Genomic DNA, 25,705 nt, shown 5'->3' with positions numbered 1-25,705 from the left:
TTTTTTTTATTTATTTTGCTTGTTTTGTTAAATTTATACAGTGTTACAGCACCCTTTGTCCAACACAACATTCTCCAATGGGAGACTGATAAGAAACCTTGACCTTGACTCCCAGATACTTACCCGCTGTCTGTAATTCAGCCTTGGTTCAGCCTTCAGGCTCCTAATTCCTGGCGGTGGTGCTGTAGAACTGAATATGTTAATGTTAATAGTAAGCTGCAGTAAAGTGGTTTGTTTTCATAAATAATAGTACCAGTGAGCTTTTTTAATGATCACATACCAACAGACATGTGTCTCAGAAGCTTGGGCATAGCCAAACAAGACTATTTGTTGTGTTGTTCATGGATGTGAATTTAATCAGATGGAGCTTTACCTGACTATGTGAAAAAGGGGGATATAAAACAAGACAAAATTATTACAGAGTAAATGTTATTCGGTCCATGTGTATTGAATTAATCCTCTTAAGTCCGAGATTTTTGATACTTTTAACAATCCACCATATTCCATAACAGATAGAGGTTAAAAACTCGGATTAAATAGAGCACCCTTGCTAAAGACTATTTAGCCTTCCTATTGTCTACTTAAGTCTGTCTCTCTTTTGCTTTCTCGCAGCCCTAATAAACTGCAGACATACTGTTTTCTTCAAACGGATTTTTAAATTGCATGCTTCCTGACTTCATTTTTGATATGTTACTGATGTAAAATAAAGTACCTAAATTTGAAACCCCAAACGTATCACCTAACAATGCTTAGGTAAGGAGCACTTACTAACCAAAAAAGGATGGGATTTTTGAGGTTCCGACCCGTTCCTTGTCGGCCATCAAGTGGAATACTGGCCAAATAAATTCAACGGACAATTTGCAAGACCATTCAACTACCCCAAACAACAGAAACCACACATAAAAAGGACTTCTCTAAGTTTTATAGTTTCCAGTAACTAGATAGTCCAAAACTAGTGCTCTGAAGTACAATATGTCCCCTATCACTGCTATAAATCTTTTGACATGCCTTCAAGGTATGTTGTCAGCAAGCCACCGTGAGTTCGCAAAGTCAAGCCTGACATTTGAATAATTGTAATAATTTGAGACGGATCACTGCCGTAATGTATCGGAAAGGCACAGCAGCTTAAGCACCACATTGAGCCCCCCCACTATATTGTACATCTGGTGACCCATTTTACAGCTGGAGAAAAGAGATCCCTGTAAACACACTAGAATGCTCAACTAATTGGAGCAAGGTAAGTAGAGCGAAGATTATTGTAATTAGAGCCTCAGTTAGACTTTTTGCAAACAGAAAACTGGAAACAATCTTTGGCACAATCCATCATTTACATTTTTTGCGTAGCTGGGCTCCAGTCTTTTCTGCTTCACAGAATATTGACAGGTTAATGACTCTTACCTGTCCTTGCCACCTTCCAAATGGCTGCATTTTTGATAAAGACCCCTGTCAAAAGGGCCTGGGGCTCGAGAACAGTGCTACTTGCAGCCAGAAGCATGCATGGGCAGAAATGAATAGGGGAAAGGGAGTGAGTAATAAAGTGTAGGGGGTACACTGTGGTAAAAGCAGTAAATATGACTGATCGGGGAAACCCCTTTGTAGGGTGAAATAAGGGCCACTTGGGGACTCACCGTATACATAGCACCTGTCTCATCATCAGTTAACTCTTAGTTGTTTGCTATACTAGAATGTCAGCAATTCCCTGCCTTCTTGGCCTTTACCTGTAAAGCAGCATGGAAATGCTGACAGGCTGGCAAACTGGAACAGTCTAAAAATGACTGCTGATGCTTTTTCTTGGAGTTTTTTCTTTTTCTTTTGTTAGAATTAGACACACTCACAAAAAGGCGCACTTAGCAGAATTTGTTTTCAACTGACCACCTTTCATATGCAGTTCCACTTAACAGTAGCTTCCCTAAATGATCTTTTCCTCTCTACACATTAGGAGCTTTGTAATATCTGTCGTCTGATAATTCGATCCCCCTGGTCCTGAAGTGATGTCTCCAGTAGTTTCTGTCTTTTCCGGTACCAATTCAATTGTCTCTTGATGTATTCTTCACTCAGCTGAGCATGTTATTAAACATGTTAGATGTGTGCATTTTAAGGCTTCAAGGCTACATTCCTGTAGTAGTACAGTTTGAGGTCTTGCAGTGTTTCAGCCATACTTATTTCTCCCTCCAGGTGATGTTTATTTTTTACTAGCCATCAGAAATTGCTTCAACAACATATCTAGACGTCTCTGCCATGCTCAGTCGTGCAACATTTTGACTTCTCATTGGCAACTGCTCCAATTATTAATCACCTAATGTGATGAAAATGATAACACTCTCATTTAACTTTGGTACATCAATCAATGTCTACATCATGAAATTATATAAATATGTTATTGGCTGCACAGTGGCACAGTTGGTAGCATTGTTGCCTGGGCGTCTTTCTGCATGGAGTTTGCATGTTCTCCCTGTGCATGTGTGGGTTCTCGCCGGGTACTCCGGCTTCCTCCCACAGTCCAAAGACATGCCTGTTAGGTTAATTGGTCACTCTAAATTACCTTTAGGTGTGTGAATGAATGTGTGCTTGGTTGTTTGTATGTTGCCCTGCGATGGACTGGCAACCTGTCCAGGGTGTACCCCGCCTCCCGCCCATAGACTGCTGGAGATAGGCACCAGCTTCCCCACGACTCACTATGGGAGAAGCGGTATAAAAAATGCCTGACTGACTGACTGTTATTTAATGATGATTTAACAAGTTTAACAGAAAAGAACTGTGCACATTTTCTAATTGTTTTTGGTGATGGTACACTATAGAAATGAATATTGGAGAGAATAAATACTATCCATTACAATTATTTGAGATATAAATAATTCTACATTTATTTAGTTTGTAAATGTAAGGTTCTGTGATGGTTAACTTCTCATTCCAGCTAAACATTTTGATTAGAATTTAAAGAAGGTGGCTAAGTGAACTATTATCCCTCAGTTGTTGTGTGCTGTGTCCTGCAGGATATGATTTTGGTTGATGAACCTTTCTTTACGTGGGTGGCATTTGAAAAAAATGGGAGTTAAGCTCACAAACATTCATTGCTTTGACATGTTTAGTGAAAGTAAAGCTTTTCTTTTCCAACACATTTCTTTTGATGTTTTGGAGTGGCCATGCCAGAGTCCTGCCTTCAATTTGGAGGGAGGCAAAGATTAGGGTGACGCCAAAGATGCCTTTTACCCTCAAAGTTCATCACCAAAGATACATTGTCAAACTATCAGTGGTAACATGGAACCAACTGGCCTGCAATTATAAGAAGGATTTATTTGCTGTAATGCAAGTCAGGACTTTTCTATTGATTAATAAGAAGTCTTTAAATGATTTCCACCTGCTATTTTTACAAAAATCTAAACAAAAACAGATTGGAATTAACACTAATTTATGTTGTTTTATTATCTTTTGAATCATGCCTGTCTCATTTTCTAACAGACACAAGCTTCTTGAATGATTTAAAATAGTTTTGCATCTAAATCTGCTAGGGGTATAAGTAACTTAAGGTCTAAAATTTTTAAATGTCGAGGACCCCTTTTACACCTGTACCACCACCATACCAAAAATGCTACTATTTAAAGTAACAATACAAGCTAATCACAAATCAAAACCGTGACACCTTAGGTTTATTTGGTATCAGTCAATTTGGGCTTGTTTTAACGTGAATTTGAATACATGCTGTAATATCGTTGTTTACAAAGACTGTCATTTGATTAATAAAATATAAAAAATATTGCTTGAAGTATACATTTATTTATTCTAATAAACACTTTCGTACTTTATTTTATTATTCCATATATATATACATTTAAAAATACTTACAATTTAGCTAAATTATTTTTTATCTGTTTATTTAATCAGAAACATTCCCTTAAATCCACCCAAAAAAAATTAATGCAATTGATTTTCATGGCTTTATACATCAATGCCTCGTAGGAACCTTTGGTCTGTCACCATGTATTGTGTTTTTTGTTTCTCCTGATGCACATTTCTATCAGAATATCATATTTTAAAGTAAAGGTTTTCTTTCAGTTACACTGAAACAGGTCATCTGATGGCATTGTTTTTTTTGTCCCAACAGCCACCCTCCCTTACACATATCAACAGTCCTTGCCCTTCATCACCTGTGAAGGTCTAATCTTATCTGCTGCGGTTGCAAGGCTCATCATTAATCACTCCACAAACCCAATCAAATGGTGACTGATGGTTGATCTGGCCTTGTTCGGCCATCCTTCAGTTTTAGGGGTGGCTATTTGCTCTGTTGGGCCACTACACCGTACTGATCCTGAGGCTGATCATGACTGCTGATTGTGCGTGCATAAAAGCAGTGGTGTTGTCTTTATCGGGTGCCAGGTGTGCCGTATAACCCTGTACCATCTTTTTTGTAAAGTTCAGTTCTTTGTCTAGCTGCTACTGAAGCTCAGTTTGACCTTGTACTAATTTGAACAGAAGCTGAGACAGTACATTATTTATCAGCTGGTCATAGGCAGTGCAGGATGTTGGCTGAACATAAAAGAGTGAGTGCATTTAAAGATAGGGAAGATATAAATGTCACATAGCTGTAACAAATCAAATTTAGGTACTCCAGCTGTTAGCCAATCAATAATACATTGTTGACCTCCTCACTCCTCACCTCACGAACCATTACCAGTCAGCAGAGAACATAAAGATGTGTTATCTGTTTCCCTCAACTTGCTTAAAAAAAGGCCAGGGAAAGGAATGTCTAGAATGTACTGTATATATGAGTAGTGAAGAACACAGCTGGGTGCAAATTTCTGTATTTTTGGTTTATATCCATCTATCCATTGTTTATACGGCTTGTCCATGCAGGGTCACAGGGGTGTACGTACACCCTAGACAGGCTGCAACACATCCAACTTTTTAATAAATAGCTTTACGGATTACTCTTCCTTTGTCAAGGATTGAAGGTCCCCTCTTGACTGTGATTAGAAAATTGATCAGCAATGAGAACATATACGTGCCCAGCATTGATGTCAAAAAACAGACGGCATGACTCATTTTGTAGCCTTCTGAAAGAGTTGTTTTGTTTAATCCCCTCCTATGGACTTGTCTAGCCAAATGACTTCCAGGGGGATGTGCTGTTTCTGGTTGTATTGATCTCCATTAATTGCTGTGACAGGCAAATATGAAATTGTAAATGAGTCAGAAAATGCCACTTATCTCCATGCACATTGTACAGGCACAATGGCAGTAATGATATATTTGTAAAATAAACATTTACGAATACAAAACAACTGTTTTGTATTTAGAGTTACAGAGTTACAGATAATTCTGGCATCAACCTGCTCAGGTTTTTATAACCTTTGGATGTCTCCTATCCCTGTCCTACAGAGAATTGAGGATACAGCTCTGCCCTATAAGAGATGAATAATGAGTCTGTTGGCAAAAGAGACATTGCTAATGTTTTGTCCAAATATCTCAAATCTGTCCTCAATGATAAATTATTCAGTGCCAAACAGTTCTATATTTGAAGAAATGATTTCACTGCAGATATGCCTAATACATTCTCTGGGTGGATAAAAAAAAAAAACTACCTTTTTATTGGGCAGGTGCATGGCCATCACATGATGAGCTTTGTTTTACTGTAGTTGATGCCATGCTTGTGTGGAGGCATATTTTTGCTTGTTTATGCTAATGGCTATGATGGCCTGTTGGTCTGTCATGCAGGGAAATGGCAGCCGATGTTTCAGGGAGCGAGTCATTGATCTCTCCTCTGTGCTTTTCTTCACAGGTACCTGACATTGTCTGAGCCAGCTCAAGAGTAGAGAAAACATGGAAAAACCAGGAAAAAAACACATGACAAAATCACTTCTGCCATATTCACGTACAGCACATCGACCTAGTGTTAATTATTGCTTGTGCGGCGTCTACTAAGCTGCCTCCCTTAAAAATGCACTGTCCGCTCTCCTTATATTGGGCTCTTGAGACTTAATGCTGCCTGAACAGCAAAGCTGTAATTCCCTTAAGCTGTGCACTATGCAATAACTGTTACACAGGAGTACACAAACAAAAACAGAGGTGGTCTGTTTTGGATGAAATTCACAGCCCCTAATAATTTTCAAAGTTGCAGTGGTCATTTTCACTTATTGAACACCTTACTCATCTCAAAGTAAGAACAAGAACAGCTTACCTCAGACAACATTAACCTGACTAGTTTATTCAAGTTGTCTGGCCTTTTTTGAAGATGCATTGCCTATCAATTTGGGCAATTCAGAAAGTGTATCTCATAATTTGCATAAATATAAATACCTCTTTATTTTTCTTACACTTTAATGTATTTAACTGGGTTTTTGTAATAGGCCAACAGAAAGTAAAACATAACTATATGCCGATAGGAAAAAATATACAGGGGTTGGACAAGGAAACTGAAACACCTGTCATTTTAGTGTGGGAGGTTTCATGGCTAAATTGGACCAGCCTGGTAGCCAGTCTTCATTGATTGCACATTGCACCAGTAAGAGCAGAGTGTGAAGGTTCAATTAGCAGGGTAAGAGCACAGTTTTGCTCAAAATATTGAAATGCACACAACATTATGGGTGACATACCAGAGTTCAAAAGAGGATAAATTGTTGGTGCATGTCTTGCTGGCGCATCTGTGACCAAGACAGCAAGTCTTTGTGATGTATCAAGAACCACGGTATCCAGGGTAATGTCAGCATACCACCAAGAAGGACGAACCACATCCAACAGGATTAACTGTGGTGTCTGAAAGGGATGTTCGGGTGCTAACCCGGATTGTATCCAAAAAACATAAATCCACGGCTGTCCAAATCACGGCAGAATTAAATGTGCACCTCAACTCTCCTGTTTCCACCAGAACTGTCCGTCGGGAGCTCCACAGGGTCAATATACACGGCCGGGCTGCTATAGCCAAACCTTTGGTCACTCATGCCAATGCCAAACGTCGGTTTCAATGGTGCAAGGAGCGCAAACCTTGGGCTGTGGACAATGTGAAACATGTATTGTTCTCTGATGAGTCCACCTTTACTGTTTTCCCCACATCCGGGAGAGTTACGGTGTGGAGAAGCCCCAAAGTAGCGTACCACCCAGACTGTTGCATGCCCAGAGTGAAGCATGGGGGTGGATCACTGAGGGTTTGGGCTGCCATATCATGGCATTCCCTGGGCCCAAAACCTGTGCTAGATGGGCACGTCACTGCCAAGGACTACCAAACCATTCTTGAGGACCATGTGCATCCAATGGTTCAAACATTGTATCCTGAAGGCGGTGCACCAATACACACAGCAAGACTGGTGAAAGATTAGTTTGATAAACATGAAAGTGAAGTTGAACATCTCCCATGGCCTGCACAGTCACCAAATCTAAATATTATTGAGCCACTTTGGGGTGTTTTGGAGGAGCGAGTCAGCAAACGTTTTCCTCCACCAGTATCACGTAGTGACCTGGCCACTATCCTGCAAGAAGAATGGCTTAAAATCCCTCTGACCACTGTGCAGGACTTGTATATGTCATTCCCAAGACGAATTGATGCTGTATTGGCCGTAAAAGGAGGCCCTACACCATACTAGTAAATTATTGTGGTCTAAAACCAGGTGTTTCAGTTTCATTGTCCAACCCCTGTATATTCTATCAAAGTAAAAATAAAAATTTTAAAAGCGTATTCAGGCCCCTTTGATTTAGTACTTTGTAGAACTGTCATTCCCTTAAACTACAATGTTTGTTCACTATTGTTCTATAACCAACATCTGAGGTCTTGACAGAACATCTACAATTATACTGGGATTAAATTACACAGAGGTGGACTCAGTTTCATAATTCTGAGGCTTCTGAAAGCAAGTGACTGGGTGTTATTTGGGGTATCAGGGTAAAGAGGGCTGAAAACGTATCAGATTTTAATTTGTAAAAAAAGAAAGAAAACATGTATTCTTTTCCATACTTTATAAATATGCACTACATTTTGTTGGCCTATCAAATAGAATCCCAATAAAATTCATTAAACCTTGGATGTTGTGTGAAAAAAGTGAAAAAGCTCAAGTGGTATGAATTCTTGTGCAAGGCAAAAAGGAGGCACCATAATCTCTGCCTCTTATAAAAGGCAAAGCTCCCAATGGGTGGTCAGAGGCAGAAAGGTCGGCCTCAACAAGAATTTTCCAGTTAAAAAAATTTAACATTTTACATTCTTTTTAACACTGAAAACACAAGGTTGTGAGGACCGCACTCTCAAAGCTGTTTTCCAGGGTAGAATATTGGTGCGTGGGGGAAAAACAAATAAATAAATAAAAATAAAGATAAATCATTGAATGAGAACACTCTCTTCTTTAGTCACCAGCTTCACTCCTGGACCCTCACTTTTTGAAATGTCAGTTCTTTAGGGTTACAATTCTAATTTTTGTTCTGCTCAGTATAAGTAAATATGTCTGACTGTGAGTTTTTGTTCGCAGATCTCAGGAGAATGGCTTGCACACTCAGCAAAGAGACCACTCACTGCAACCTCCCTCTAACATATTGATTAGGAATGGCTATTGGCGCTGGCCCTGTGAATAAAATGCTGCTCTACCGAGTTCAATTCCCCGCTGAGCCACTGAATGAAGAGACAAAACCTTTAGTGCTTGTCCCCCCGCCACCCAATTGCTATTTAGCTTCGCTTTTAAATTGAGTGTTGCTGCTAGCAGGCACATTGAAGGACAAAAATTGAAATGTCACTTTTGTGGAGCACGACTTCCAAAATGCCAGTGTATCTGTTTTGATGCCTGTCATTCATTCGTCTCAGTCTCTACAGCAGACCAATGAGTGATCACAGTGAGATGGTTTATGAAACCAAAGGTAAATTTAGTTGTTTTCTAAATCTACATTTGTTGACATCAAAAGGGAAGTGCCTTGACACATGCATCTAAAGAGATTTCCCTCCTGAAGCAATAATCCCCCTGACATCTGAAATTACCACAACATGAAAAAAGCCAATGTTTATACCGATTTAGGGTACAGAATGAGTGGCGTTTTGTATCCACATGATAGAAAACAAACCTCTTTTCTTTCCTTGTGTCTTCTTCTATTGTGTGACAAGGGGAAAAGATTTTACCCACTTCCAGTTTACCATTTTTAAATCTTCTGTTAATGTTTGTTTTTGAAATTTCTCTCACCGCTTGAAATTGTTAAATGTAATACTGTGGGGTAAATAATTATTTGATCCTCTGTTGAACTTGTTCATTTGACACCTTACAAAGAACTAACGGTTTGAACTCGTGCTGTGTTTAAAATACATCGCAAAATACATCAAACATTCAATCTCTTCCAATGAAACCTCTCCACCACCAAGACCAAAATGCAGTCAAAAGATCTCCCTGAGTCTAGGATGTAACAGATTAAAGTCAGTTGCCCTTATTTAGAGCTCCATGCAAGATCCCCCATAATGGGGTAAGGATGTGAGGAGAGTGAGGGATCAAGCTAGAATTACATGGAAGTAGCTTTTTAATAATTTCAAGGGAGCTGAGAAAACAGTACCTAAGATAACACTTCGTAACACACTTTGAAATAATAGATTGAGATCCTGAAGTGTCTGCAAGGTTCACCTACTTAGGAAGGCACATTCACATCCTCCTATGAAGTTTGGCAATGTCTAATTCATTTTGAGAAAGCTAAATTAAGTAGTCCGATAAGACCAAATTTAAGTACTTGGCATCAACTTGACTTGGTCTGTTTAGAGGCAAAGAAATGCTGAATATAAACCCAAAAACACAAACCCAACTGCCAAACATTGAGGGGGGAATATTATGCTTTGGGGATTTCTACTCTAAGGGCATCGAAAGACTTAACTGCAAGAGAATAAGATAAATAGGGCCATGTCTCGTAGAAACTTGGATAAGAACCTCCTCACCTCATTCAACGTGACAATGACTAGAACCATAAGATGAAGGAAACAGAGGTGTGGCTCAAGAGGAAACACAGTAATTGTCCCGCAGTGGTCCAGCCAGTGTCTGGATCTTAATCCCACAAAAAATCTATGGAAGGAATGGACACCTCGAGTTGTCAAACAACAGCCTCAAAACCTTCAGGACTTGAAGAGTGTTTTAAGACTAGTGGACAAAAACGCCTCCTGATATGTGAGCAAACCAGGTTACCAACTACAAGAAATGTCTGGACTTAAGAACAAGAGTTTCACCAAGAAGAAGTCACATTTTGCTTGAGAATCATTTACTTACTTCACTGAATTAAGTACAAGTTAAGTAAAAATTCAGCAGTTGACCAAATAATAATTTCTCCCACTTAAAGTCCCTTTATTGTGTTTTAACCCTGAGAATGGTTTGATATTTTTTAGACCACTCGCAACCTTTGTCTTAATGTATTTTATTTGATTGCTTTTTGTTTTCCCTGAGCCACAGAATGAGTTGGGGTAGTCAAGTAATTTCCCATATATCATTTATTTATTTAGTAATTTATTTATTTGTGTATTAATCTATGAGCTATGTATTTAATATTAAATAATGCACAGTTCTCTTCATGAGATTTGTTTGCTTCCTCAGTGGTCCTTTGCTTTCTGTTTGGTTGGAATATAGGGCAGTACAGTTTGAGTGCTCTTGTCAGAGACAGTTTGTGTGCTGCTATTTCGTAACAGTTTTTTGCGGCAGCCGGGATTTAAGAGACCTTTCCTGGGTAGCGTGTGAGCTCCTGTCATTGCCTTCGCTGGCGAGCAGCCGTAGGAAGGGTCCAGACAGTTATGCAGGAGCGAGTGCTCAGAGGAAGAACGCTTTGGAGCGACCAAGCTGCCTAGGAGGCCTGGGTCTGTATCGGTGTCTGGTGTAGCACAGTCTCTCTTGTCCTCCCGTAACTCCTCCTGCTCCTCCTCTTCATCATCGTCGCAGCACAAGGCATGGTAGAGAATCTTGTCACTGAAACGGACTCTTTCCCTTGTGCCAGAAGTACGGGAAGTCTTTTGGCTGTGCGTGGAGCTGCTGGCCTCCTCGCTGGAGGAGTCTGGAGTGATAATGCGTGGCCCATTGGGGATAGGAAGCCCGCCATTCATCTGGGAGTAGACCGAGGCAGTGCTGGGGGGTGGGGTGGGGGTTTGGGTCTGGGTTGGGATAGTTCCCTGGCCCAGCTCCTGTCGTAGATCACCCGGTTGTTCACTAGATCTGCGGGCAGCTGCACCAGCAGCCTCTAGGTAACTGCAGAACTCCCAGCTGTCAGAAAGCACATCTGCATTGAGAAAGTCCAGCCTAAAGGCTTCTCCCAAGCCCCTCTCACTGCTGGATGTGCTGCTGGCTGTGGCCACTGTCCAATCATCTGGCTCCAGGTCAAAGTCAAAGTCAGACGTTAATTTATCGATTTGACCCACCACCTAGAGCAGGAAAAACACATAAGAGAAGAACCAATGAGATGTTTCAGAGAAGCCAGCAAGGTGGAGAATGAGCTGTTTGATGTATTTACATGAGGCAAATATAAGGCTAAACGTAAATGTTAATAAAAGGTAAGATCTTTAACTACACCACGGATGTTCAGACTCGAATAACTAAAGAACATAAACATAAATCTGGCAAGTTTTAAACACTATTTCTCATTAAATTGAAGTCTGTCTTTCAAATGTTGTTAGCATGTGATTTTGTCTGATGAAGGGGGACCATCTTTAGCCTGCAGTGCTAAAGTGCTGGATGTATTTTCACGCCTCTGGCATCCATATATTTCTTTCATTTTCACTAGCAGCACTTTAACAACAGTGGACATTCGTGTCCCTCTTCGGATGAATTGTAACAACTTGTGACCTCCCTCTACTTTCCGTCAAAACATCTCTAAATGTAGTTCATTTTTTGTTCATCTCTCACCTTCACAACAAATTACACTCCTTTCAGCTTCAATTAGCAACTGAAAGCAAGCAAACAGTATCAAAGCAAAACATCTGGAAGTACAATAACACTAGGCAAAGCTTGTCAAAGTATTTTGCAAAATTTGAACACAACATATGCTCCTTTAGTGTCATTTCTATATATTATCATTTTTCATAGCTAAAAACAAATTGGCTTCTTTGCACCAATCTTACGTTGTACTTGGATCGTTCATAGTTATTCATATGTACACAAAACCATATTTTTCATAGATAAAGTGAGCAACTTAGCAAACAATAGAACAGGGAAATATAAAAAAAAAACAAATGGCTCTGAGCTCCCTTTAAAGTAAATCTCAGTGAGAATTTCTTGTACAGCACAACATGACATTTCCAGACACTTTGTATGCTTGACACCCCACTGATGTACACCCCTCTCCCCCACTGACAAGTTTAACAAAAGCTAAGATTTATTCACAGCTGCTAATAGATTTGTGTTTGCTTTCCCAAGACTTTTTATCCGTAAAACCTAAATTGTTTCTTAATGTGTTTGTAATGGGTTGTGTTTTCTGGCACGGCCTCCTGTGGACAGGTATTTTAAATTGCTCCATGTCGCATTCGCACAAAATCACGTATCCTCTGAAATGAGCTCATAACACTTAAACATGTCACTACTCATGAAATAGAAGGCAGAAAGAAGAGGAAAAAGCCTCTCATCTGACTGGTCTGTATCTTAAATACAGTGCCTGCGTTATTGATGAATACACTGTGTTCTATGACTACACCCTAAGATGCATGCCTAAATTTTTTCCCAATTGTTCAGGGAAGTAAACAAGAATATACCATTGCGGAATAAAAATATATCACTTAAAAACATAAAAAAATTGTATTGCCTCTAAATTGACCTGAATGCTTTAGTGATCAGGAGCTGCAGTGTTCACTGTTTGATGAATAGAATGCCCTTCAGTTGAAATTGCTCTGCTTTGCTTGACAACACCTAAAATCCAAGCCCTCTGTACTTGACATTTCAGCTCCCTCAGTCAGCACGTTGAGCTTTCAACAATGGATTGTGTAATGTAAACACTCACAGCTCTTGTAGCTTGTAAATGATACATTTTCCCCAAACTGTTCAGCAATTAAACACTATTTTGAAGTTTTTTGTTCTAGGAAAAATGGGTTCACATCGATTAGCAACATAAATGCAGATGAAAAGAGGAGAAAATATAATTTCACCCTGAGAATTATAATTATTTACAGTGTTTGCTTCTCTCAGGCTCTAATGACTGCAAACTAAATATGATTGCAGCACAAATCTGAACCTCATCCTTGTATTTAGAGAGTAGAAAATATTCTTTCCACAACTTTTTATCAAATTGTGAGCAACACCACCCAGTGTCAGAGACGTATTTAATTCTTTGTATGTATTTTTATTTTCCTAAGACACTCTTCACAAACAGAGCATCTATAAAAAACGTTTGAATATTTTGGATTTGTGCACACATTATGATTTAATTGCTGAATAAATTAGTTGGATAACCATGTGTTTTCTTTTCACCAGAGACCAGTTTTGTAATGACTTATTTATTAAGTGATCCAAAGACTCTGCAGGTGTCGGGATTTTTTATCTCAGAGGCAGATGACAGCAAAAAGATGTTTAAAACTGAAGACATCAAAATCTGGAAAACCTGAAAGGCTCTACAACTTTTCAAGAGTCCTTTATCTCAGAGACATTTCATGTTGTTAAGTCTGTATTTGAAACTAGCTGTATACCAACTCATGCACGACTTTGGCTCGTCTCTCGATGAGCATTTCCACAGATCCGCCAGCCGCATCATCGTACACATCATGAGTAACTGGACGGTGCACTTCTGCTGGCAGACTGTCTGAGGAAATTGGTTTGTATGAATCCTCTAATCCCTGAATTACTCAACCTGTTTGCTGTGTGATTTGCAGACTTGTGGAGCTGTTAATGTAAAATGCCTCTCCAGGCTGGGGAGAGAGACTTAAAAGCTTTGTTTACTTCATTACACAACTATTAATCAGCGGATTTAAAAATTATCAGCTGCATTTTAAAACATCATTATAATACCAAGACAGAGGTTGCTTTGTAGTAACTGCAGCATGTTGTAGGTTCATTAGGTATTGTAACTGTCTGATTTTAATATAGTGAGATGCCCCTGATGGATGGATGCAACATATTATGCTGAAAAATTTTGCACTTTTCCTCACTTTTACTACTAGGCAGGTTCATTAGACCATTTCTCCTGTTAACCTCCAAAAACAGGTAAAACTTTGGACTGGCAGATTGGAGTTGAGATGAAACAGGCTGTGCATCCCTATTTCTTTTTATAGCACTGACACTCTTTGCAGTTTATGACGTGGTGATGACCTATCTTTGTGACTGAAAAGACTATTTTCTACACACTTAAGCAGTAACAGATAGTATGAAAGTTGATGTTCTGTAAGTGCTGGAGATTTGACTGTAACTTCAGTCTGTTATTTTCTCTTAAAGGCTCTACTGATATATGTTTACTTTACAATAAATGCTGTTTGGTTATAAAAGTATGATTATAACAATGACAATCACCTTTGTGTGTGAATGTTAATCATATAAATAATGTAAAAAATTCAAATGTAGATGTTTAATTAGTGTAATTTAAGAGCATCTATCTGCAAATGGGTGACATCACAGTAAATGTGTCTCCTACAATCTTTTCTATACATTTTAACCAAAGGAGTAATTGTTACATCAATTTTAAGTGTTACTGTAATTTATTTTTCTATTTCACTGCACACTATCAGCAAGCAGCAATGAGTCAACTGTGTTCACAGCACCTGATCAACTCAGAGTTTAGTCATTTCACAGCTCTCAGAGGTGCTTTAAGGGAGAGGTTGCCTCGGCAGCATCAGACGGGGGTTTATTACTGTACCTCAACACCTGTCGGAGATGATTGGGCTGGGTAATTGAGGGTCAGAGTGAACAAGAGCTCTTTGAGCCTTGTCTGTGACAGAAAGTTAGAGTGATGACAATGACAGGCCACGATAGTCTAACGCAGGGCCATGGTCAGTAATGTAAAAGCTTTTGAAGAGCCTCCTCCTTGGCAGAGGTGTGATTTAGGAAATAGAATCACTGAAATGGACTGTTATTTAGGCCTTGGCAGTATATCGACATTGAAAAAAATGTTTCGCTTCATTTGTTAAAAAAGATATTTAAAACAGACATTACTGTGTATAACTATATAGTGTGAGTAGTTCTTTCCTTGAGGACAGCCCAATAATGAAAGAAGCCAAGGGCAAAATTAGATCTTTTAGCCCCATTACAGATAAGACCACAACAGCATTGGCTCGTTTAATTGCATGCTGTGAAGACAATGTGTTTTAGGGTTAAGTTATAAAAATAATTGTACCTGTAAAATGGCATTGTTGGAGGGTGTTTGACACCCTTGCCTTACAGCTAAAATGTGGCTAGTTCATTTTTGGAGCCCTTTCTGTTTGGAGTCCATATCTTCTCCATGTGGGCTTTTTTCTGGGGTTATCAGTTTCCACACACAGACAACAATGCATTTTAGGTTAATTAACAACTAATATCGACTGGTTACCTTTGTCAACATATACCAAGGTGTGAAACAGTTACAGCTTTAAACTACTAAGCTAATAATTTCCATCTAACCATGTTACATTAAAGCCATACTAGAAAAGTGCAGGGAGTTTGTTTCCAGTTGTATGGAGCAGAAAGTAATGCAGCATTGCCCACAAACAACAGACACACCTGTCATTGCACACTGCTTGTCAGTTGGCTGAAAGAAAGCTTCTACACTTTACCATCACTTATATGCAAGACATATTTGGCTGTTTGGAAACAATTATGGAAGAAACACCAGACAGTCATGACAAGAAAACTAAAGAAGAACCACTTCTATTAAGGTAAGGCTACTTTGAATACACACCCGGCTATCGACAAACCATGTGTCTGTTAAGCAGTTGACTGCAACTTTGCTACTAGAACACATAGCCCAATAGTTATTTACCAAATATCAGCTTGTTAATAGTTAATTACATAATATCAGCTACTCTATAAAATGCAAAACTGCAAACGATATGTAGACTACTTCTATTTTTATTAGGTGTACAATCTTTTTGTGTGCATCTGAATTAGAATGGCAAACATAAATGTAATAATCCGTATATTGTTTAAGCAGCAAATGTAGTTGATGCTTTTCTTTTTCAAAGTAAATAATTAGATCATGTTATATATTGTTTACATTGTATTTTTAAATATGGAGCTGATGCCAGGATAAGTATGAAATTGTGGTACTTTTGCTCAAGTTTATCATACCATGAAAATCTTAAACAGGAACATGCCTATGCCTCTAAATACAACCTTGTGCATTTTTCTCACCATTAACAATGTAAGGTAAAATGCCTCTTGCTCATTCACTGCTGGGATTTGCTCTAGGATCCCTAAACATGATTATACAGGAACTGGATAGATAACTGTGCCATTAAGAATAAATTATAACACTGACTCTAAAGAACTAACATTATGATTCTGTTTCTGTCACATATTCAGCTTTATGAGAGGAACAACATTTAACAATTCTAAATGGGCACCGTTTCCATCTCCCCTATGTGAGTGCCTGTATTTGTAACTGTATATGGACCGGAACATTAACACAGGAATACAGGCAGAGGTCGAAATCATCGAATGTGAGAATTTAGATGTTAAACGACATCTGTTAAAGAGGAATATATACCACATGCTCTAATCACTGTGATCTTTAAACAGATGTTTAAGGAGAATAACTCGTTTTGATGTGCATTAATGGCATTCTGTATGAATAGATTTTTGTTTGCTGCCGAGTAAACAGATTGAGATTGCCATCCTCTGCCAGTCTAACATAAAAGTGCATATTTAACGTGCTTCTAATGATGCCTGTGGAAAGGCTATCATGTTTCCACATTTATATTCTAGTATTTACCAGCAAATAAAAGCAGCTTTGAAATAGGACATCTGTGACGATGCGGTTTGTACATATGTAAAAAATAAATCAGGTGCGATTTTCCAAGAGAACTCAGACAGAACACCCTCAGTGGGATCATTTGAAATTCACAAGTGTGACGGAATTTTCGTTGGAGCGCTTCATTACTCTATATTCAAGCAGTTTCTCTCCATCTGTTACTTTGCCACCCATTCTTGCAGGAGTCATTTTTCAGAGTTGTTTGTGGTGCTTGTTTGGTTATTATGCCCCATCTTGCACGGGTTTGCTTTTGTTCATGGGGAAAAATTGAAATGTTCATTTGACCTCAACAAATAAATCAAAACAAGCCTTGTTTCTTTCTAAACATGCCGCAGAACATTTTCATCTTACCCCTCTGCATTTAATGCCAGTTTGAAGGTGTCAGCAATTATCAAAATGGCCCTGCATGCTGGCTTCATGAGTAAATCAGTCACAAATATTGTTTTAATGCAGTTAGCTCCTGCAGTTTGCACTTTTTTCAAGTGGATTCCAGCCACTTGCATTGTTTGGCATGGTTTATCTTATCCCCTAGAATCTAATTTATTACCCCAGACTAACTCTAAAAGAAACATATTTACTGAATTCCCAAGGAAAATTGTCTGAGGTTCCCACAAGCATATGCATTTCTTTCAAGATGGTTTCTTCAGCATGGGATGAAACAGCAGTTTGGCAGTTGTTTGAAATTCATTAGATACTCAGCATCACATAGCTGTATGTGAACAGAATTGAAAAAATCTCAAAAAGGACTACAAAGCTTAAGGCAGGTTTGTTAAGCAGTACGCAGAAGAGTGCATTTGGATGACCTTAAGATAGGAGTTTGAAATTTGGGATTCATAGGGCAGGTGATCTTGTTTAATTGATAATGTACTCATTTATAAACATGTATATCTTCAAAGATAGAGGAAAATGTGACTCAGAATGCTTTCATTAATTGGCATTTAAAGTAATGCCTTATTATTCACTCAGTCATTTTTTACTGCCTATTCCATAGTGGGTTGCGGGGGAGCTGGTGCCTATCTCCAGCAATCTATGGGCGAGTGCCTTATTATTATTATTTTATTTTATTTTTTTGCATTGTCATAACCCCAAGGGTATGTAGGAAAGTTATTTACAGCAGTGGAAGACTAACAGTTAGTCTCCCCCTCCCAAACTGGGATACAGTGGCATTCAGCGGTATATTTTGAGATATTAATTACTATTGCACTACAAATATGTTCTTCCACACTACCAGCTAATCTTCACCAATACAATACAAGCATGTGGTGACAGTAGAAAGACACAACTCCTTATGAACAGGAATAAGCCTTCAGCAGAGCCAAGTTCAGAGCTGCTGCGACCCACTGGGGGACTGAGAAGGCACAAATAACCCTGTTCCAGGAGCTTTATAGAAATCCTTAAAGCATTGAGTATGCAGCTTGTTTATCTTGTTCCATGACAAACTGTCATTGGCCAGAGCTCATTTTCTTCTTTTTTTTTAAATAAATGGATATCATCAGTAGCATCACTCATCACACTTATTTTAAATACAGACCCCCACCGCATGCCCATCTCATTTCAAGCACCATTCAAAGGTTAGCAACTATGGTTGGTTTGCTGAAAATGGGTAATTGACAACAGAACCTGACTTTAAAAAAATCTAAACTATCGTTTTAATATTTTAATATATATATATATATATATATATATATATATATTATTCTACATACATTGTTCTACATATATATACATTATTTTAAACCGGGCCAATGTGTTGTTGATGTTAACCTTTATATGCATCATGCTAAGCAAATGAAACAGTACTTGTACAAGACAACTGCAGCATGTTCCACTTACGTCATAAAGTTACGTATGATGGCAACTTGCTTCTGCTTTAATATGAGTGATGGTAATCACTGTATACTGTTAGAGTTTAAGTTTATGTAGTGTGCTTGGGATTCCTAGTCGACTCTCCAAAGATGCAATAAGTATTTGAGTGGACGGCATTACAGAAAAACCTGAGGGGGCTGGATTTAGGTCAGGAAATCTTGATTGGTGAGATGCGTTCCGTGGTGTTGGCACACAGATGAAGTGTCCTTTGAAGTGTTCGCTGGAAGCATTTGGTGTAATTATCCTGTCATGAGAGTGGCTATAAGCTCTAGACTTCATTAGGCACATGCCGCGCTCTTTTTCATCTTTTCTCATAAAAAAAAAAAAACACTCATCTTTCTGGAGACCTTAAAGTGCTAAACAACAGCATGATGAGCAAAGAGCCAATACCTCCTGACACCTCACTAATCAAAAACATCATTACAAACTTCACCATATAATGGGCTTCATTTATCCCACAGGGGTTTTACAAGATGTGGGCTTCTTCACTCCTTGAAACCTGGGAAATCAACCACTTCCTGCCCAAAATTTAGACCATTAGACTGGACAGACTCATTTAACAGCTGCACGGCATATTTGGGAGGTTTATACTATCAACCTGGGGAGGTAATGGGTTGTACAATCAGGGAGAGAGCAACATGGAAACAGCAAGAGGGAGGCAGAAAATGCAGCATGTGTTGTTGCTGGCAGACCACACTGATCATTTATTGAGGTTCTCCTTCATTGCTTCTATCTGTGCTGAGAGGCCTAGTGCCGATAATGACCAGAAAAAGATGGTAGGGCCATGCTACAGGGCTCCTCGGTCTGTCTGCTTTCCTGAGATAGCAATGGATTAGGCTTGTGTAATGGCAGGTCATGTTGCTCACATGTGAGTGGATAAGAAAAAAATGCATGTGTGTGCAGCCAGATCACGCTCAACCATTTAATGACTCAAGATAGTTTTCATAAGTTGTCTTTTTGCAGTGATCGTTTTAAGTGACTATCAGAGGTAGATGTATATGTGTGGTTCACATGAGTTGTATAATAAATGCAGGTGACCTTTTCTGGTAAAACAATTACTGCATTTCTTGTGGAGACAGGAGAAAGCAACACTGTGGGAGCTGGCTCAGTCCAATCCAGCAGTAAATCCCTCGTCCTAATACCTCAAACTCCCAGTTTGTCTACCAGCCAAACCAATAAGCAAACACACAGGAAGAATATCCTTGGAGGGGGGGAAGAAATTACAGAGAGCAGTTCCAAAGCTGGTTATCCCAATTTTTGGCAAGAACTGCTCCTAGTTTTGGTACTGGAAGGAATATTTGGATTTACTTAAGCTACAATTCATTTGATTTGTTGCAATAACAATGCACCATATATTTCTTATTAGGGCAGTAAATTGGTGTAAACATGTTAATATACAAAAATAAAACAGTGCAATATAAACAAATTTTCCACGCTGTCAGAGCTGGTTTGAATCACAGACTGTGAATAGTATCTCAAACCGTTAATGCTGCCTGAAAAAATAATTATATACACATTTCATTGCAGACTGATTATGTTGGAGTAATTGATTTGGGTGCATCTTGGGGTTTGACTTGTTTATTTGCCATTTAAAGTATACAGTGGAAAGGCATGACCCACTCAAGCAGCAGTAGTAATAACTCTAGCTGTAAATCAAGCGATCTTAGTCAAAGAAACATCTTTGAGAACAACACGGTAAAGATCTGAACCTGAATGTTTTTCCTTTTGTTGTACTTGATGTACTTCATTTTGAGATGCTAAATGGCTCAATGCTAGAGCTGGTGCACCATTTATAGAGGCTGTAGTCCCTTGCACAGTTGTCCTGGGTTCAATTTGCAATGCCGGGCCTGTTTTCTCTCTGCCCTTCTTCTTGCCAAGCTACTGATCAATGTAGGACGCTAGTACCAAAACTAACAATTAGCACCTAATTGTTAAACATGTAGAGTTGTTGTTTGAAGAACATACACCCTACACATGGGCTACATTACATTTTTAACAAATACCACAGCTTTTCCAGTTTTAAAACTACAAAACTTTATAGTTATAATTTTTTTGCAGTATTCTCTGGCTGTATGGCCCCACCATTTTCTGTAAACTCCCAGTCAGCTGGGCATCGCGGGTGAAAAAGAGAGAGCCCCTCAAATTTTCCTTTTCTTAAAAAAAAAAAGACTTTTTTTGTGATTAAACATTATTTCTGGTAGCTGGAAACACACACAGTGACTAGGATAACAGTGATACTTTTTTTGTAAAGGTTCTAAGTTGAAACTTGTATTTGGGAACAACTTATAAGGGTTAACTTTTCTGTCCTTATAATAGGGTATAATGCAGAATTATTCCTACCCCTTAATTTTTTTTGTGTCACATTACAGCCACAAACATAAGTGTATTTTATTTGGACTTTATTTTATAAATCACTGCAAAGTAGTGCTTGACTGTAAAGTGGAAGGAAAATAAAACATGATATTTAACATTTTAAATGTACATTTGCATTGAGCCCACTTTTGAAAATCTTTTGTGGCACTTTTATTTTATTAATTTTCCTCTTTCCTCTTTTCAGCATCTGATTCTAATAATACAAATGTGTAACATTGTGCCCATTTACTGTTGGACTGATAGCTATGTTGAACGTTTCTGTTGTGATTCTCTTGCTACAATAAATTCTGCAGTCTGGTGTCTATCAAGATTTTATATTATACAACTCACAAAGTGTGACTTGTTCAAGTTATGGGTTAACGTTTGTAACCCATTACTTTATGTTGTAACGTTTTTAAAATCACAGTGCATGGAAGAAGCTGCTCTGATCAGATGAGATCACAACGAAATGCAGAATTCTGTGTTGAGGAAAACTAAAACTACATATAATCCTAATCACACAATCCACATAGTAAAACATGGTGGTGGTAGTATCATTATGCGGCGATGCTATTCTTTAGCAAGGACAGGGAAGCTCTTCTGTCCCCTATTTTATTTATTTTTTTGTATTAAAATTCATAGAAAATGGGTGACAGTGGTGATGGTGGTAGGGGTTCATCCTGTAACCAGTAGGTTGCCGGTTCGAATCCCTGCTCCATCCGTCTTAGCTGTTGGGTCCTTGGGCAAAACACTTCCACCACCTTCCCTGCTGATGGTGGTCAGAGGGCTCGGTGGTGCAGATTGTATGGCAGCCACACTTCTGTCAGTCTGCCTCAGGGCAGCTGTGACTACAGTGCAGCTTACCACTGTCAGTGTGTGAATGTGTGTATGAATGAGTGGATGACTATAATGTAAAGCACTTTGGGGTCCTTAGACTTGATATAGTGCTATACAAGTGCAGGCCATTTACCATTTATAGAACATTTAGCAACCATAATAATGTACTAATTTGAATTTGCTCATGCACAACACTGAACAAGCTATACAGTAAATACATTTGAACATTTATTTTTGTTAAAAGGAACACACTTGTACATACTCTTTCTTGTTTGGATTGATTTTGATGTACGATGTGAGTGATGGAAACCAAAGTCAAATCCCTTGTTTGTACTCACAAACGTAGCCAATAAAGTTGATTCTGATTTTAATGTGACCTGGCTAATTTGTTTTTTTATATGACACTGTAATGTTTTACACTAAGGACCCAGATGATCAGCCACAACACAAGAGCAAGTGTTTTAAGAAAATCGATTTATTGATCTGAAAAACTGTTTAAGATTCTGGAAACCTATCGTCATTTGCAGCTCTGTGGGGAGAAAGAATAGGTTGGTGACTAGAACACAGATGAGGAAATGTAAGCTTGAAATGATCAGCTTCACTGACCTTTAATGCAGATAAGCGGGCAGGGAAGCAGCCGCTGTGGTGATGTCAGAGTGGGTGAGCTGCTTAGAGCTCAGGGAAATAGCCTGATCTAGTAGAGAGGGAGCAAAGGGGCTGATTATCCTTTTCAGTGCTCCTCTTCAGTCTGCTTGTTGGTAACAGAGAGATTTGACCCGGGACACATGAACCATGGCACAGACTGAGGGTTTGAGGTAGGTGAAGATGAACAGCCACCGGGTTCACCACCTTGGAGCTGGAGAAGGAATTGATGAAGCAAGCGGCCAACTAGTGGTTCTTGACGCACAGAGGGAGGTCCCTAGTAGATAGCCATACCTTTTGCCCTTCCTGGCATCTGGGTCCTGGGCTTTTCCGTCAGTTGGCAAACTACAAATATACAGCAGAGGTGGGCTTGTCTCCATATCTGCTGGCATCTTAAGGCAGCAGTGTGGGCATAGGGGACCCTGGCTGTCCTCTCCTTGAGTGTGAGCACTGGAGGCTGGAAACTGTTCACCGTGTAGAACAGGGACCTGCTGGTGGCACTAAAGGGGTGAGAGTAAGAGCATTTTCCACCAAAGGGAGGTTTTGTAACAACTTAGGATGATCCTGTTCACATAACGAACAAAGCTTGTGTCCACCTCCTAGTTTACTTGTTCTGTCTGACCATCACACTGTGGGTGAAAACTGTATTGTAGGTGAGAAGACGTATAATAAAATCCATGGACAGATGAACTAATGGGAATTGGAAGTGGTCGCAGGAACCCAATCGGTGATTGATCGGAGAACATGGCTTGACAGACTCGGCATGATGAAACAAACTCCTTGACATCCTGGAGCATGAACTTCCACCAAAATTGGCCCCAAATCATGACAGTATATTGTCATGACAGTATATTGGTAAGACCTGGGTGAAAATACAGTAAAGAGCCATGGCATAGAAGGGATATCTTTGGGACTAGTTGATCCGAGACAAAGAGAAGATCCTTGGGGTAGTTATCAGGGACTGGTTCCCGCCAATCAATGGATCCATGCCTCAAGCACCAGTTTGACTGCCAACAGCTCATTGTAGACTGCTGACAGTCAAACTGGTGCATCATAATTCTTCTCAGTAGTAGACAGACTCCTAGTAAAGAAAGCACAAGTGTGAATCCTGCCATTAGAGTCCCTTTTTGCTGAGAATGACTTCCACTCCGGACTGTGTGGTGTCAACTTCAACAATGAACTGGCGAGAAGAGTCTCGTGAAGGAATAACATAAGCTGACCTGAACAACTCCTTAAGATTGGCAAAGGCAAGGTCAGCAGGTTTATTTCAGAAAAACAGTTTCTTAGAAGAGGTAAGGGCATGTAAGGGTGAAGCAACTGAACTGTAATCCCCAATAAAGCTTCAGTAAAAGTTGGCAAAGCCCAAAAAACCTCTGGAGCTGCTTGTAATTCTGGGGAACAGGCCAGTTCTTTACAGCTGCCATATTGCAGGAGTCAATGAAATCTGGTTAGATGACAAAACCTCAAAAATATGTTGTGGATTGGTGAAACTCACATTTCTCAACCTCAACTGTTCTGAAGTAGATGGAGAACAACTGTGTTCTTAGTGGGTAGGGAGGTCTTTAGAAAAAAATAAAACGTCACCTGGATACACAAAGACAAAACAACCAATCATGTCCCTGAGGACATCATTAACCGGCACCTGAAATACAGCAGGAACATTCGTAAGGCCAAATGGCGCTCTGAGATATTCATAATGTTCGCTGGGGGTGTTGAAAGCCGTCTTCCATTTATCTCGCTTTTTAATGCAGACAATATGGTGGGGGATTCTGAAGTCCAGCTAGGTGAACACAGTCGATCCCTGAAAAAATTCAAACACCGTGTTCATTAAGGGAAGAGGATAAGGATTCTTGATGGTCATCTCATTAAACCCTCAGTAGTCTTAACAATCCATCCTTCTTACCCACAAAGAAAAAACCTGCTCCAGCAGGAGAGGACAAGGAATGTGTGATTCCTGCATTGAGAGCATCATGGGTGCAATCCTTCATGGCCCGGTCCTCTGATCCAGACAAGTGGTACAATCGACCCACTTGGGGGAAAAAGTCCCAGGTAAAGATAGTGGGGGGTGGGGAGAGGTGGCGTGCTGCTTGTGAAATAAACTATATTGCCAAAAGCATTCACTCAACAGCCTTGATTCGCATATGAACTTAAGTGACATCCCATTCTTAATCCATAGGGTTAAAAATGTTGTTTGTCCACCCTCTGCAACTATAACAGTTTCATCTCTTCTGGAAATGCTGTCTACAAGGCTTAGGAGCATGTTCATGGGAATTTTTGACTATGCTCCAGAAGCACATTTTTAAGGTCGTAAGATGCTGGGCAAAAAGGCCGGGCTCTCAGTTTCTGCTCTTATTCATCCCAAGGGTATTTCATCGGTTTGAGGTCAGGACTTTGTGCAGGCCAGTCAAGCTCATCCACACCAAATTGTCTCATCCATGTCTTTATGAACCTTGCTTTGAGCACTGGCGCACAGTTATGTTGGAAGAGGAAGGTGCCATCTCCAACTTGTCCCAAAATGTTGCAAATTGTCCAAAATCTCTTGATATGCTGAAGCATTCAGTGTTTCTTTGACTGAAATTAAGGGGGCAAGCCCAGCTCCTGAAAAACAATCCACAGCATAATCCTCCCTCTACCAAACTTTACACTTGGCACAATACAGTCAGACAAGTACCATCCTCCTGGCAATAGCCAAACCAAGACTCAGACCCATCAGATTGCCAGATGGAGAAGCGTGATTCGTCACTCCAGAGAACGCGCCTCCACTGCTGTACAGTCCAGTGGTGGCGTGCTTTACACCACTTTATCTGACGCTTTGCATTGCACTTGAATATTTATGGCAGTGGAAGTGATTTGAACACCTGATTATTTGGATGGATGAATAAATACTTTTGCCTATATAGTGTACCTTCTTGAGGTCATGGTATTCGGAAGGGACTTTGGTCAGGTCAGGTAAGGTCTCTTAGATCTCAGCTGAGCCGGAACATGGAGAATTAACATTAAGAATGCACGTAGAGTGACAACCGGATTACCAAATTAAAATCTCTCCTCTTCCCCGGTCAATGTGAGGGTTGTGTTCTCAGGATAACAAGCTCATGGGGATAAATAATGAAGAAGGGGAGAAACTCATGGAGATTCCCTGCCACAATAAGTTTAATAGAGACTGTCTCTTGGC

The 25,705-nt window shown here is 39.5% G+C and overlaps 1 protein-coding gene across 3 annotated transcripts in view; it reads right to left on the bottom strand.

Annotated features, from left to right (window-relative positions):
- Nucleotides 1-10,402: 10,402 nt before the first annotated feature.
- Nucleotides 10,403-25,705, bottom strand: part of insyn1 (inhibitory synaptic factor 1) — a 74,541-nt gene continuing 59,238 nt past the window's right edge. For all 3 annotated transcript variants that reach the window (XM_047363075.1, XM_047363076.1, XM_047363077.1), the window contains exon 3: nucleotides 10,403-11,338. In XM_047363075.1, the coding sequence (XP_047219031.1) occupies nucleotides 10,520-11,338 (819 nt within the window). In that variant the 3' untranslated portion in view covers nucleotides 10,403-10,519. The remainder of the gene's footprint in view (nucleotides 11,339-25,705) is intronic.

Source organism: Girardinichthys multiradiatus, chromosome 4, assembly GCF_021462225.1.
Source record: "Girardinichthys multiradiatus isolate DD_20200921_A chromosome 4, DD_fGirMul_XY1, whole genome shotgun sequence".
NCBI classification, from domain to species: Eukaryota; Metazoa; Chordata; class Actinopteri; order Cyprinodontiformes; family Goodeidae; genus Girardinichthys; species Girardinichthys multiradiatus.
This window is presented reverse-complemented; position numbering and strand designations above follow the sequence as displayed.